Genomic DNA, 15,671 nt, shown 5'->3' with positions numbered 1-15,671 from the left:
GCCTTGGAGTGGTTAACAACATGCTCTTACAGGAAAACTGGAATGGTTCGCTTTGGATTTGGAATGGTACGCTTATAATAAAGGTTATTATAGTTGACTAAATCAACTCTCTCCATCTCTGAATCTCTAGTCATTGAATTAAAAATATCAGTCTGAATATTATTTAAAAAACTTAACGGAAATGAAACATGATACATCAGCAATAAACTGAAATACGCTTAAGGTGAGTCACTAAAATTACAAACTGAAGCAAAATATTAAATATAGATGGTTTAAGCGGCATCAACGTAAACGTTATGTGGCCCAAACTTAACTTTAAGCTAATATAAAAATAAAAAACTACAATAATTACATAATCATGCTTATTATTATTATTATTATTATTACTAACTCTCCCCCCCAGACTTTTAAAAAATGTTGCCATCCAGCTTTTTTCCCAATGTCCTTTCAGAAAATGTGTAACAGCGCCACCTGCTGTACAACAGTGAAATCCCAGAAAATTCCTGGTTTTGCAGGGAAGCGTTTTCTCATAAACCCTGAAATTTCGGAAGTTAATAATGACAGTAGAGCTGTCAGTTTGACTTCAACTCACATAAACAAAAGTGCATTTTTAAGTTTATGTTTCAAAGAGACGTCAAGCAGAAATGACAGATTGCAGCTTTAAAACATGTTTACATTTTAGGTGTTTAACTCATGCCACATGTTGTAAAAAAAGATTTCTATTGTAACCTCTAAATGTTTCTGTATAACTTACCGATGACTCACTATCCCGTATCAGAAAGTCACCCTCCAATCCTCTGTCTTTAAGTGCACACTCCGCTTGGTGCCGTGTGACATTACCATAGTACCAATCCTTTCCTGCAAATTTGCCTGTACGTGAAGGCCCCGTGTGGCTGATGTGAGGAGAGCCGTGACTTGTCCCCAGACCCCTCACCGCAGGCCCATCATTGAGCACCACCACATAGTTCTTGGGCACCAGTCCGACAATCCCGCAACTGTTTTTACACCTCCACCACTCCGGGTCGTTTTCTGGCTTCTCCAAAACCTCCATTGTCTCACCCTTCTTGAAGTTCAGCTCCTCCTCTGTAACAGAACTGAAGGGGTACAGAGTCTGGACCACATGGAGAACCGAGCTCCCCGAGACCCCCGGCCGACCATTATGCATGGCCACCTCTTGCCCCAGCTTTAAGGAGCGGAAGCCATCCAAAGGGCCTCCGAAGACCCCGTCGTGGTCTGCGTATCCCACCTCTTCCTGAACGTAGTTGGATGGGAACCAACCGACACGTCCAGCGTGGCTTCCCCTCCACCAGCCATCACTGCACTTCTCCATGACCACCACCCTCTCCCCTTTAACAAGGTTGAGTTCATCGTCCCGCTCTGCTGTGTAGGAGAACTTTACCAGGGCTGGAATGTTCAGGTCATAGATCCGCTCTGCTCCGCCTCCTCCACCACCTCCTGCGCTTCCGTTGGACGGGTACTCTGCCTCCGTGCTGGGCGTAGGAGAGGGATCACGGGCACTGGTTTTCCTTTTCGTTTTTCCCAGGCCTGCAGAAACAGAAGAGGCAATAGAATAAGGTGGAGAAAAATCTGAAAAAGCGAAAAAAGTGATTCAGTAGGCTTGGCAGTTCATTAAACCAATCAGACGTTTCAAAGCAAACGCTTTTTAAAAAGAACTTAAATTTAAATGTTACTAAATAGATTTTTTATAGCAACCCAGAGTCCCGAAAATTAAATAGCCGTTTTTATTAAAGAGACCCAGATCTGAAGTCTCTCTAAAAAGCAATGCAAACCAACAACCGGTTCTTCTTTGAAACAGGTTACATTTTGTAAATAGTGGAAGAAAGTGACATTTGATATAGTTTTTTTGCTGATGCAACTGAACAAGGCTATTTGAGCTGATGTGTGAGTTTAAAATATAGATGACATGAAAGACACTTGCGCTGTGTTCAGGTCAATCGTGAAGCATTGTGTAATAGTTCGTTATTTCCTTTTCATGCAAGTGACGCAAAAACATTACGCGACAGGGAGTCTTCATGCGTCCTGACAGGTCAAACAGTAGTTGTCAATAAACTTTTTGCACAAATTTCTTGCACGTGTTGAAATTTGGCATCATTTGCATCGCTGGAATGAGTCCGCACCTATTCGCGTCTTTGACACGTTACGCAATTTACTCGTGCAAAACGTTTCATTTGCGTTAGTTGTGAACACAGCATTACACCTCTTATTAAGACGCATCTGAAAACCAAGTGTAACCTAAGAGTCCTTCCCTAAGAAGAGCTCTGTGTCCAACCATGTTCTTTCCTCCGCTATTGATCAAGTGCCTAAGTAAAGCAAACCCACACGCTCGGACAGTTTACGAGCACAGACTACAATGAAAGTGTCTTGAGGTGTGGAAATGGAGCTGAGGTCTGGCAACTCCAAACCTCGGCTGTCAGCGAGCATCTCAAGCGCAATGGGCCTCCCAGGCAACAGGGGAAGTGTACTGGAGCTGTCTCCTACTGATAAGACAGACAGAGGTGGAAGGGGAGGACGAGAAGGGTACAAAGAAAGAACGCATTTTGATGGGAGCTGACAGGAGAAGGCAATTTGGCAAGCAATGACCCGCAGAGAAATGAAGACATGGTGACGCAGAAGAACATTTGATGTCTGTCACAATTCTTTTGGAAAGCCATCAAATGAACAGCAATTCAATTCACACACGCACGCATCCATGCACACGCGCTTACACGCAAACAGCCCCAGCACGCCAGCCTAAACTTGGGTATGTACGAAAAAGTAGCCACTCCTGGCTCTCTGACCACTGAAGTACACTTGATGGGGTCTTTTGTGATGTCTGTCAACCTCATACCATCTTGCATATTAACCTAAAATACAATGCTAAAGGCTTTCTAATATAGGCATTAAACTACATAGAGCATGCAAGGCAAACATGGAATAAATAAAGTGAAAGGAATAATGAACAACTATTGGCGAATGCAGATTTAGATCTTTGTACAATAAAACTAAAAACGTTTCCTCATGTTGGAACCGTAAGCATGTTTGCTGAGAGTGACGTCTATTTCCGAAGTTCAGACTGACCGGGAATAAAGACACGAACACAACAAAGACCTTCTGGGAAATTTAGAAATAGAAGCACATACCGCCAACCAGCACCAAATACGTGAGAGGAACGCCTGAGAAGGCTTATAAAAAAATGTAATAAAAATAGAAAAATCTATGAAAAGCATGTGTCAGGTGACACGATATGAAAACTCTAAACGCCCAGAGAGGGAGGAAGCTGTTGACATGAGCAGTGAAGATTTGAACAGCGGCTCTGGGCCACCTCAAATGACAATAGCATGACACACAAAACAACTACAAGGATTACACTGACAAACCTACCCCGGTGGCCCAGACCTATGTATGAATACGCTGTCAAATTCACAAGTTCTCCTCTTCCCTCCATCATTTACAGAAGAGCTGGCACATGCACTCTCACTTGCCTCGCATTTCCCGATAGTGTTTCACTTTCTATGGTTAGTAACCTCTAAACACATTGTTTACCTGCGTCATCCGTCCAGTATCAAGTTGACTTTTCAGCACGCAACATGGTCAAACCATCCCAGCTTTAATAATGGTGCTCCCTCTAACATTACTCTGTCCATTAAAGCCCAAACCACGACATTAGCCAAATATCCCTTCATTCAATCAACTGCACATTTCTGTGATGAGCTTGTAACTTCAAGTACACTTGAAGAATCCATTCATCACTGTATACTTAAAAATGTGTCTCGGAGAAGGTCAGTGAGAGTACAGTACTTCACATTGTAAGGCCCGTTTACACCAAGAATAATAACTATAAAGATAACTGGAAAGCTAAGGTTTGTTTGCAATGGAAGCGCTGGTGCTTTATAACAGCAGCTGGCGTTTGATAACACAGTCGGGCTCTTTATACAATCAGTGAAACAGAAGTCTATGTGGACCAAACCGTGAATCCGGTTTCGCACAATTTTTCAAAATCCTTGGAAATTCTTTGTCATATGTATTCCACTACTTGCACTAGGTTTCATTCTTATATTTACATTCATGAGGTGCTCGCACACACTGCTTTTCGAATGATAGCATATTTTATGCCTTTCTGCAATAATAGTTCTGCATTACATAAAACTGAGAAATTAAATAATTCAAATAATCGCTATTTCAAGTGAAGGCAACCCAAGTGCCCTTATTGACTCATGTTTCAATTAAAAAGTAGATGGCATGAAAAATATTTTGTTTGGAAATATGAATGAAGGAACAGGTTGGTAAGGAGGAGTGGTACAGACAAAGGAGAAGATGACCAAGAGCCGTGACATCACACCCATAACATTGCAGGACATACTCTTCCGCCTCATACAACACATTTACATTTAGGCATTTGGCAGACGCTTTTATCCAAAGCGACTTTCATAGCATTATCCTATACATTTTACAGAGGTATCTGCAATCCCCTGGGATCCAACCCACAACCTTGCGTTGTTAACGCAATGCTCTTACCACTGAGCTACAGGAAAGCAGTTTCTTGCGTCTTGTTTGCGCTTTATTTGTACAATTTGTAACTTACATCATTAGAAACAAGTGTGAACAATTTTGAGGTGTGGTGTGTAAACGGTGAGGACCGTGTTGTGTTTGTCACCTGTATCGAACTAAGCCGTGTGATTATTCAAACCAATTCTTACATTTTCGTACAGTGTGTGTACAGTACAATGTGATGTTAGGGAAATGGTTGTTCATGTTTTCGACCGCGTCTGTTCCAATTTCAAAACTGTTGCGGCTAGAGCATTTCAGTTTTCAGAGGTTTAGCAATACATCTCAAACTATATCTTATTGCAGATACAAATATAGTCGCAGTTACACATTACCGTTCAAAGGTTGAGTATGGAATAATTTTACGGACAAAATTAAAAAGGAATTGCAAATTGCATTTGCATTCTATATGTGTTACGACCTTGCAATATTTAAATGGCAATTGTGATTCCCCATATACTATGCAAATGCAGATTATAATTCCTTTTTCATTTTGTTTTAAACTTAAATACCTTTTTCATATGTCTGAATTTATTGTTGTAAAAATAAAAACATATTAGATTTCGATATATTTTTTTTTTTGAAAGTGGTGCATATAGGAAGCATTTAAAATTTTTACCTAAATTATTATTTGTTTCATTACAAAAAATGTTTAAAATGGATGACTTGGACAAGACAATAAAGAACAAAAAGTGAAGTGAAACACCAGAAACATAACAACTTCCTCTATATTTAACCAGATTGGTAAGAACTTTGTAAATTTGAATTACAGTGTTGAATTACAAGTACAGTGAGAACTGCAACACAAAACAAATAATCGCAAAACTAAAAACAAATCTAAAAGCAAAATAAAATCCCCAAAATCAAAATGACAAATCTGAAACAGCATCGTAAATCTTGAAACACAACAACAATTCGAAAAAAAAACGACAAGTCAGTCAAACCGGAAAAGGTGGGTATTTTGTTGGAATGAGAAGGCTACTGCTGATTGGACGAAACTCCTGTAGTTTCCCCTAGGTTTACGGCTTGGGGGGGTCTCTATATTTTTGTGGCGGAGCTCCGAACAATAATTTTTTTAATAAATAGCATTAAATCAATCAATCGAATGTTTATCAGGCCATTTACTTTATATTCTAAAAAATAAAATCAACATAAATGTCCATGAGTGCGTAGACGTGCTGTTTAATAGTCAGATTATTTGAATGGTTCATTATGTCTTGAGGTCTGGATGGAACAAAGGATAAGCTGGATGAAAACCTGTCATCCGGTGGTTACTGGACTGTTGCTTTATCAGCGAATGTTGCCATTTTCACCACCCTGGGTGTAAACATATTTACCCACACACGCTCTCTGTGATCTGGTGAAAGTGTGCTTGTCTGAACAGATTCCTAATTGAACAGATATTATTATATCTTAAAAAACACTTCTTTGCTTGGTAATATTGTTAATGCAAAATAAATGGATATAAATAAAGCAGACACAATAGTACATTTGTAGGTTCGAGGCCCTCTCGGACCACTGGTCAGTTTTACGATGTTGTCTTGTTCTGCTTATCTGTATCGCATTGCATTCACATCAGTGGAATTTCATGCTATAAACAGGACGGACGAACAGTAATAGATTTACATAGCAGACACTTTTATCCAAAGTGACTTACAAGCTTTATCCACAACAAACCTTCCTTTTGTCAAATTTATCACATCTAAATGCTCGGGTGAACGTCCGTTTTCAGTCTGTTGAGGCCGGCTGCACAGAGACTTGCTCCTTCACGGCATGGGGCAGATAAACAATACAAATTTAGGTTGCTAAGAAATCAAGCTTATTAACAAGCTTTGGATTTGTTTTATGATTATTTTGATCAGTGTATTTTTCAACCTGAAATCTGCATTTAGACGTATGACGCCTCATTCTCTCATATAATTTAACCTATATGGGATGATATCTCAGTTTCAGTTGGTTTCTGACTTATACAAAACTGCAGTATAAAGGTGAATACAGTTTTCTTTTACTAATAAATTACTCTCCTAACTTTTGTTCTCTTACCTATTTATTTAACCTTTATTATGGGTAATTAATTTAATTAATAAAATAATATAATATTAGATTCGATTAGCTTTAAGCTTCTGTAAATTCCGTCAACATAGTTTAATTAGAACGATCTTGCTGGTTCTACAAACACCATGTATTTTGTTTTTCGTTTTTTTAAAAATAGGTTTTCTTCTGTAAAGCTGCTTTTGAACAATACATATTGCGAATAATAAATACATTTTTATTTAATTATGCATGCAGGAAGAAAAAAAGAAAATGGTTCAGAATTACGCAACGCGTTTACATCCGAAGGCCGTAAAAAGGGCCGCCGTTTGCCATATGATGTAATGTTTTGTCAATTCGTGAAGGCTGGTTTACCAAAAGGGAAGTTAAAAATACTATATAACACTGACATATGTTTAGCCCAGCACATTGTTTTGGGAAGCTCTCATCATGTACCTGCTAATAATGTACAACTTTCTCCTGCTGAGCATTGTTCCAGTTCAGAGTCGTTCTTTTGCGGTGAGAGCAGACACATGACAGATACCAGTTTAAAATCCTTAAACAGAAGTTCTTCAGCAGGATCTCTGATGAGACTGGTAAGATACACCAATGAAGTTGATCTGTTAGCGCAGCAACTGGTGATGTTTTATATTTAAATGAGTCCTTTGTGTGTTTTATTTATATTGGCAAACTGTCAGATGCCAGCACTGAAAAAGATGATGTTCCAGTGTCAAGAATAATTGAGGGTAACAAGCATTCTGGTAAATCTATATATTAAATAAATAAATGTAAAAAGTCATTCGATCAACAAGTTGAGTGAATAACACAGGACAAGGACTGGAGGATCCTGTGATCATGTTTGGAGACATTGTTGTAGCGACAGGGTTACAGAATGCAGATCCATGCACAGCTGACAAGTGCAAATGGAAGAAAGACAAAGACGGAAAAGTCTATGTGCCCTATGTCATCTCCCTCCAGTTCTGTAAATGATAACTCCTACTCAACTAACCTAATACTAGTAAATGTTTCACTTAACACTCTGCTTCCCCCACAGCTAAGGAAGAATGTGATTAATACAGGCCTGCAATCTTTCAAGAACTCAACCTGCATTCGATTCATTCCTCTCGAAGGACAAAAGGACTTCCTCAACATAACGTCTGCTAAAGGATGATTTGTGTGGTCTTCAGCTGCAATTCAAAATTGGGACGCCAAGTTGGAGGGCAGGTAGTGTCTCTGGAACGATCTAAGTGTATAAGTAAAAAAACGGTTCAGCATGAGATGCTTCATGCTCTCGGGTTCCATCACGAGCAGAACCGCAGTGACCGTGACGAACATGTTAAAATTATTTTAAAAAACATCGAAACTGGAAAGGCTTTAAAAAAAACATTATCACATGACACACTATTGACAACAGCTGCTGTATAACTATCAACATTTTCATAACATTTAAAATAATATCCTATTTTGAAAAGTTTTTAGAAACCGTTCCTGGTTTAAGAGAATAGCAGAGTTCACATAACAACTATTATGATAAGGACACAAAGCAATAAAACGTTTTGTCAAACAGTCTCAAGTGGATCTCTGAATGTTCTTTGGCTTTTGCTGAATGCAACATCGGTTTTGAGACAAAATTAAACACAGTAGCTGTCGAATAGTATCGTTTACGACAGGATAAAATACTTATAGATGTAACGCTTATATATATAGCAAGTCTCTGCAAGCTGGAAAGATGTGAAGAGTTCAGATGCAAAACTCTCTAAATACCGTTATACTTCTAGTTATCGTTATATTTATCATCATAATGTGAATGCCCTTTTACAGTATATGAGCATAATTTAAGAAAGACCCACCAACAATCTATTTAATACATTTTTTGTACACTGTAACAGGCCGCGAGGGCAATTAAAAAAAAGTGGACACCAATAATCTGTTGACTCCCTATGACTACAACTCTGTTATGCACTATCCAAGGCAAGTTTTATCAGACCAAAAACTCTTTAGACACACAAATACCAAAACACCGTCAGCAATTGTGTGATATTATTGTATTTCAGGGATGCTTGGTCTAAGAACCATGAGCCGACCATCATTCCCATTCCGGACTCCAATGTTGAAATTGGTAAAGCTAAAGAAATGAGCGACAATGACATCATGCGTGTTAACAGGCTCTACTGCAGTACGTTAAGCCTTTGGTTTCAATGACATAGACATCATTTGTTAACCTGCTGAAAACACCACATTTCCAAGCTGGTTGGCTAGCGTACATGCTCACAAGCAAGACAAAACCTGGTCAGACACCATAGACTTTAGTGAAGCTTCTTGACCAAGACAGTTTTGCAGTCAAGCAGCTTGTTGAATAAAACAGCAAAGCAACATTTCATGCTAGTCTTTTCAGCAGGGATTTCAGTTATACGATTCATTATTTCTAACTCTCTCATAATCTTCCCATATCATGTCTCCTGCTCTCTATTTACAGTGTAAGAAATGCTGGGCTATGTGAAGAGGATGTCTGAAGACCCGATTTATTCCTGTTTTCTTTGTATACTGCATTACAATGTTGAAACTTTGGGAAAAAGCAGCAAATCCTACTTATACCTATAACCATGTCTGTGTGCAATGAGTGAAAAACAATGCAAGTTTCTGTCTCCGAGTATCCATTTCTGTACCGGATGATATTCCTAACCACTGCAATAATAATATTTGTCAATTAAACAATCTATCTAAAAAATCTGATGCTAATATATTACATATTTTAAACTCATCTTTGAACATTAAAACATTTTTTTTTCCCTGTGACAATCATTTCTTCATGCTGTCAAATGTCTTTAATTTCACCTAAGATATTAATACTGACAAGACGCGCCACTGCCGCTACAGTGAACGGGGAAGAATATGCTAAATATGACAAATATAACCAAAAGTTATAGTACAGTTCATGTCGGGTTTAATTATTGATAGGAAGCATGCTGTTTACTTGTGATTTTTGACAGAGCCTGCTCGCATCGCAGAAGCAAAGTCGTTTACATATCTATGGCTCAGACTTATCGATCCACTAAATCAACGGTTTTGCTGTGATTGGTAGCAGGTTTATGACACAGAAAACCGCAAGAGACAATCTTTGGTAAACTGCAGTTTTATGGGGAAAATGCTCCGAAATGGTTTTGAATAAGGAATTTGCACGTTCTGTCTAAAGGCATATTCAATAACACCACATTAGACAAATAACAGCATTAAAGACTTTCACCACAGCGGGACTTTAACATATATTGAACTTTGAACCTTGCTTTAAGTTAGGAGGACGGAACCGTGTCCTCTATACAGATCAGATGCCGAGTTAGATATGTCAATTCACATTAAAACTCTCGTCATGACCTGCATGTGGAATAATGGTAATGTCTGATTTTCTGTGTGTCTGTACACCAGTGTTTCTCTAAGTGTGGGGCGGCCCCACTGCTGGGGAATAGAGACATGACAAATGGTGCGCGACAAATGGGTGGATATATGTAATCTTTTATTAATGACCATTCACAAAGACACATTTAAATGTAAGCCTAACTTAAAACAACATCAGATTGCAAACAAATTGCAAGAATGATTTTACGTCAGAGGTTTGTGACATGGAATGGAAAGAAAACTGGAGATTCGGCATCAGCAGAGAAAACCAAGACAGACAGTGGACCTTAAGTTTATAACCATTTTGTTTTTGGCTATTGGTGACAGGTGGGGACCCTGTCGCACCCCTTCCTTACCTCCAAAGTGGGGAATGGCAGAAAACGTTTGAGAAACACTGCTGTACACAATGACGATCCTTAGATCTTCAAAGACAGACAGGTTTTACGCTCAACAGGACGGAGGCAGGGTTTGAACGCAGGTACCCGTGACAACCACCAATCATAAGTCCCCTATGGCCTCGCTGTGAGAATTAATTCCCAATACAGCATTAACTCAGAAGTTCACCGCTGCATATTGATGACCTTCCTCATTGGAATACAAGAATTCCCCGCTATCTTTGTTTCACACATTATAGGGGGAACACTCATGCATCCAGAACCCCAAATACTTTCTTGTTAAGGACTGAATGCCAAGTAACAGATTCAATCTGAGTGAGGAGTATTATTTCAACATCTCGTATAACCTGCTTCAACAATCGTCCTGTTAACCTGCCAAGAATTTACGCACACACGACGGAAATAAAGCAGGTAAAATGTCACACTGTTTCCTGAAAGCTGAATGATGGCCTTCTCCAGTTTCATTGGCTGTCTCAGGGAAAATTCATTGCGTTTAACAACTTCATTAGCTATTAAAACACCCTGCGTCTCTAGCCCCGCAGCAGACGCGCCATTATCAGTTCATTGCTTCCTGTTGTTAGGAACCCATTAACAAAATAACAAAATGTTATTCAGAGCTCATTAACTCTAAAGCATATGCAGGGCTAAGCGCACCAGTACGCAGACCTGCTAAATATTTAAAATGGAGATTGTGAAAGTTAAACATAAACATACGTTAGTCAGTGCCTCCAATGAAATCCTAATCTGTCACTGTAAGAGACAGGGCTTTTCATGCATTCGGTATTTTCTCTCGCCTTAGCCGGTTACATTTTCTAGCAATACTAATGAATTCTCTCTTTCAGGAGCATGTGGAATTGGAAACTTTCTGGCCCAGAACTCTGGCTTTGTATGAGCAGGGTAAAATTGAGATGCACTGGACCTAAAATCCATTAATCCCGACACACCTGTATGTCTTACTGAATCAAGGTCTTGAGACGGCCCATGGGAGAACTGATTAATAACTTACACTTGCAGTAACGCCAGTGATGGTAAATATGACTCTGCACACAACTGATTTACTTTGATGTTCTAGTGATGCCATCGAATGTTATATAGCACAGAAAAAATGTGTAAGGATGAAATCATAGAAACCAAACACTCAGCTCATGATCTGATACAATACGTGATACTGATCCCATACAATACATTACAATACAATTCATGAACTGAAATAGGTAACACTTTACAATAAGGTAACATTAGTTAATGCATTAGCTAATATGATCTGACAATGATCAACACTTATTATATATATTTCTTGATATTCTGTTTGGTTGATTGTTAAATATGTCTTATATAATCATTAGGGTATGTTTATTGTTTATTCGTATATTAACATTGTTGTCTATAATTTGTTTTTGCTTTGATAGAAACCGACAATTACTACGGTGACTGGAGAAATCTAAGTCTTTTCCAACATGATGAATAAACTGTGGAAATAATGACTCAATGGGTTTTAATGAACTTAAATAAATTTGACTGAACTTAATCTGAACTAAAAATAACAAATTTATTTATTCAACCTCAACCATTTAAAAACATTTATGTAGTATATAAAGCTTTTTACACAATTGGCAACATTAGGCAATTAAATGATCCTTTGGTATGTAAATTATAAGAAATTTCTTCACAAGAATTTTATATAAGAAAGCTACTAAATTAAACCATATGAGAGAGCAGCAAAATATTTGTAGATGCAGGTCAGCTTGGCAGCTCAACCAACTGCATCAAATGCATCATCTGTCAAAAAACCTAGAGCCACAATAAATATTGTACTTTATCCAAAAATCACGTCATGGTATATCCTAACACCCCTAAAAAACTAAGAAACCTAAATAAAACAAGGCAAAACAAACCAATGTTCACATTAAGGTCAAACCTTCCAGATAAGGGACTATGCCTTCAAGAATAATTAACGGACAGTAGGGGTCGCTTGTCTTCAAGAACCAGCTGCAAGGGCCACAAACCTAATATACATTTTTTAAAAAGTTAACTCCATATTAAAGCATCTCCAATCGCATTTTTATAAACGGTCACCCAACCCAAGACGGTCAAGGTGTTTCCTCATGTATCTCTGTGTGTTTGTTTTGTGCTGTCAGCATGTACCCAAAAATCTTCCGTCCCAAGAGTCTTCCTTAGTGGTTTGAGATGACAGATTGAGCGCTGAAAGCAATAAGTTCTGGAGGCGTGCAGGGAAGTAGGGCATGGTGACTGCGAGGGCGTCTCACGCACGTCATCACCTACCAAAGCGGTATGAAGCCTGGACCTGCACAAGCTCTCCGGTAAAACACAATTTAGCTAATGACAAACCATTCTTCAGCAAAACCTTAAATCCAACTGCTTGTGAGGATAGAAGACGGCCAGGTATTAAAGGGTTAGTTAACCCCAAACTGTATTCATTTATTCCTCCTGTCTTTTTAAACCTTTATATAACTTTCTTCTGCATGAAACACAAAAGAAGATATTTTAAGAAATGGTTTTGTGTCCATACAATGGAAGTCAATGGGATACCACGTTGCTAGGTTATCATCGTTCTTCAAAATATCTACTATAGAAAGTCAGACAGGTTTAAATTTGTGTGAGCCATCCCTTTTACCGCTTTGCTGTTATACTGAAGAAAACTGCCAGAGACGGCACATGAAGGAGATAGACCAGTCGTAGAAAAAGAAATGGAAGACACTACGTCGGTTAAAAACAAAAAATACAGTCTTTCAGTTAAACCAAGCCAACTGGCTTCATTATAAACTCTCTCATCATTGCTTCACACAGCACATGCTCATTAGCTGGACCAGACAGAAAAATGCAGTTTCCTAGCAATATAGTTCTACTGTTGTCAGTTATTATTGGTAATTTAAAATATTGTATAGCACCATAAGCTTAGCCAACAGACTGCAAGCACAAAGAAGCTGTACATGGCTATTACCCAAACAGAAAATAGCTGCCGGGGACATTTGCAAGATTGACGCCGAGCGAAGCGGTTCCCTTTCCTAATAGGGCTATGAATTGACATACCGCATCACTAAACTATGAAAGTTCTTACCGAGAGTGTCCTTCAGGTTCTTCACTATCGAGGTTTTCTTCAGACTGTTCTTGCGCTCCACGTAATTAGAGGGGACGTAGCCGGTCCGGTTGGACGTGTTGCGGACTCTCCACCAGGTTTTGGAATCATCCAGCAGCCACAGGCGCTCGTTCTTCCGGATGTCCAGCTCCTGGTCTTGCTGAGCTGTGTAGTCCCACTTGGCTATAACTATCACCTCCTCTGTCATCTTTCATTGATTCCCTCTGGAACAAGAAAGAGAGAGAGAGAATTGAATTTAAGATGACCTATGCAATCAAATACTCGCAGTACTGAGTAGACTGACCAACTGTTATATCTTAAATGCAAAGGTAAATGTACAGATAAGATGGAAAATTTTAAATGGCTTTTAACAGAGATTCAGACCTTTTCCAACAATAAGACATTAAGTCAGGTCTTTCTGACAAATGCATGACTCAGACAGGAGACAGACATGATTACATACGCTCTATTTAACACGGCATAATCGGCAGGTGAGCTCACGCTCCCTCCACCCAACCCCATGCAGAGAGCGCGAGAAGTGAAAAGATGTTTTTGCAAAGATTCATGTTTAAATAAAATACAATAAACTTCTTTTATAACGCAAACAGCCACGAAAACCATTCCAAATGTTCATTTGATCAGACGTATCGTGAACATTCCAGTCCAGTGACTGCTGAATTTCAACAAAATCAAACCTCAGGAGCGACAAAGTCATCCAACAGTAATGTGAAAGACTGACAGCATGACACATGACAACTGTGATAAAAATACAGGTTATCACATAAAAAAATTTATTGGTGGACTTTTCCTAAATAGTAAATATGTGTACAAATATTACTGTTGTACTACTTAAAAGTGAATATGAACTTGTTTGCTTTGCAGTATTTGAGGTCTGAAATAATAGAGCACCCGTTTCCCAAGTGTTCATTTTCTGGAATTAAATGCAAATACTAACAACATTTTTATGAGAAATTTGGTAGAAATTTTATTAGTAGTACACAAAATAGATTTTGTTTAAATTTACCGAAAACAATCTTTGAATTTTGTTCTGTGCAACATTGGCCAGCTTAGTCTGTATTTTACTCAAAGCGGCTGTTCCATAAACATCCTCATTCCATTAAAAAGTCAAACCGGATATATCTCAGTATAGCTGACAACCCTAACAAGCCTAAAGAACCAAACAAACAATGAAACTGAGGATTAAGAAACCAAGTCAGAGTAATAAAGATAAAGAGGAAGAAAATAGTCACACATATCCACGAAGGTTAAGACACGTAATCCTTGCCATTGGTCTTGTAAAAAAAGACGTGCAGAAAAGACATTAAAAATGTCTGTGCACAAGTTTTTAAATGAACGTGAAACATTCTTGTTCCTCCCAGCAAAATGACAGAAACGATAACTGGCAATTGCTAAACCCATAAATGAATAAGTAGGCGAGTTTATTGGCATGGCGGAGTTTAAACGCCTTGCCTGCTACGTGAGGGGGAACTGCTGAAGGTTTAAATATGCACTGAATAGTAATGGACTGATTAAGTATTGATGGTGTTTCGGGCAAGCACACTTAAAGCTCTGTTTCATCACTCGGAGAGGCTTTTGGAATGGCTATGGAGTCAAATGCACAGCCATTAGAAGAGTGAGAGAGAGAAAGCAAGAGAGATCTAGAGAGTCTGAGTGTGTGTGTATATGCATGACGACAGCTTTCATTTCACGCTTTGACTACAACGCGCAAGTGATGTAGATCCCATATGCCAGAGACTTCCGGACCTCTGAATGCTGAAACCGCTCAGTTGGTCTATAAGTGTTAGTCTCTTTTATTTAAATAAGACCTTCTGGTGTTTATCTACTTCTGTACAGACAAAGTCTGTTTAGGAGTCTAAGCACTCCCATCTACGTGTCGGATATTTAAGTGCCGGAGTCTTCCCCACAACAAGCTGCAATGAGGACCAAACCTTGTCCTGCCAGCCAATCGTGAGACCACTGTGACTGCTTATTACGGACTGATCTCAGACGCAGATGAAGTCATCACCTTTTCCCTTTTTGTTTCGCTGTGTTAATAAGACGGTAATTCCTGTATCAACACCCATCACATCAGTACACACAGCTCATGAGAAGCTTCCCACATGCAATTACGGCACATGAAAGATTTCATTAGCACTGGTGAGATGAATCTCCAAGCCGGGCTGTGTTTCTTAAATGCAAATATGGCAGCT

General features: G+C 38.9%; 2 protein-coding genes across 2 annotated transcripts in view; one reads left to right on the top strand and one right to left on the bottom strand.

Moving 5' to 3' along the window:
* The window catches only part of nck2a (NCK adaptor protein 2a), a 56,485-nt gene that overhangs the window by 1,541 nt on the left and 39,273 nt on the right, over positions 1 to 15,671 (bottom strand). Inside the window, exons 2-3 of the mRNA XM_079464963.1 lie at positions 13,444 to 13,685; positions 755 to 1,545 (exon numbers count right to left, since the gene is read on the bottom strand). Of these exons, the coding sequence (XP_079321089.1) occupies positions 755 to 1,545; positions 13,444 to 13,669 (1,017 nt within the window). The 5' untranslated portion in view covers positions 13,670 to 13,685. The remainder of the gene's footprint in view (positions 1 to 754; positions 1,546 to 13,443; positions 13,686 to 15,671) is intronic.
* On the top strand, positions 2,396 to 8,778 carry LOC306898292 (low choriolytic enzyme-like; the record flags this gene model as incomplete). The annotated part of the gene is made up of 6 exons (XM_079463641.1): positions 2,396 to 2,516; positions 7,406 to 7,553; positions 7,764 to 7,995; positions 8,284 to 8,341; positions 8,490 to 8,547; positions 8,631 to 8,778. 6 exons carry the CDS (start codon positions 2,396 to 2,398, stop codon positions 8,776 to 8,778), a joined length of 765 nt encoding a protein of 254 aa, XP_079319767.1.

Source organism: Barbatula barbatula (assembly GCF_947034865.1).
Source record: "Barbatula barbatula genome assembly, chromosome: 9".
Classification (NCBI taxonomy): Eukaryota; Metazoa; Chordata; class Actinopteri; order Cypriniformes; family Nemacheilidae; genus Barbatula; species Barbatula barbatula.
The sequence above is the reverse complement of the archived record's forward strand: the minus strand, read 5'-3'. Positions and strand labels throughout refer to the sequence as shown.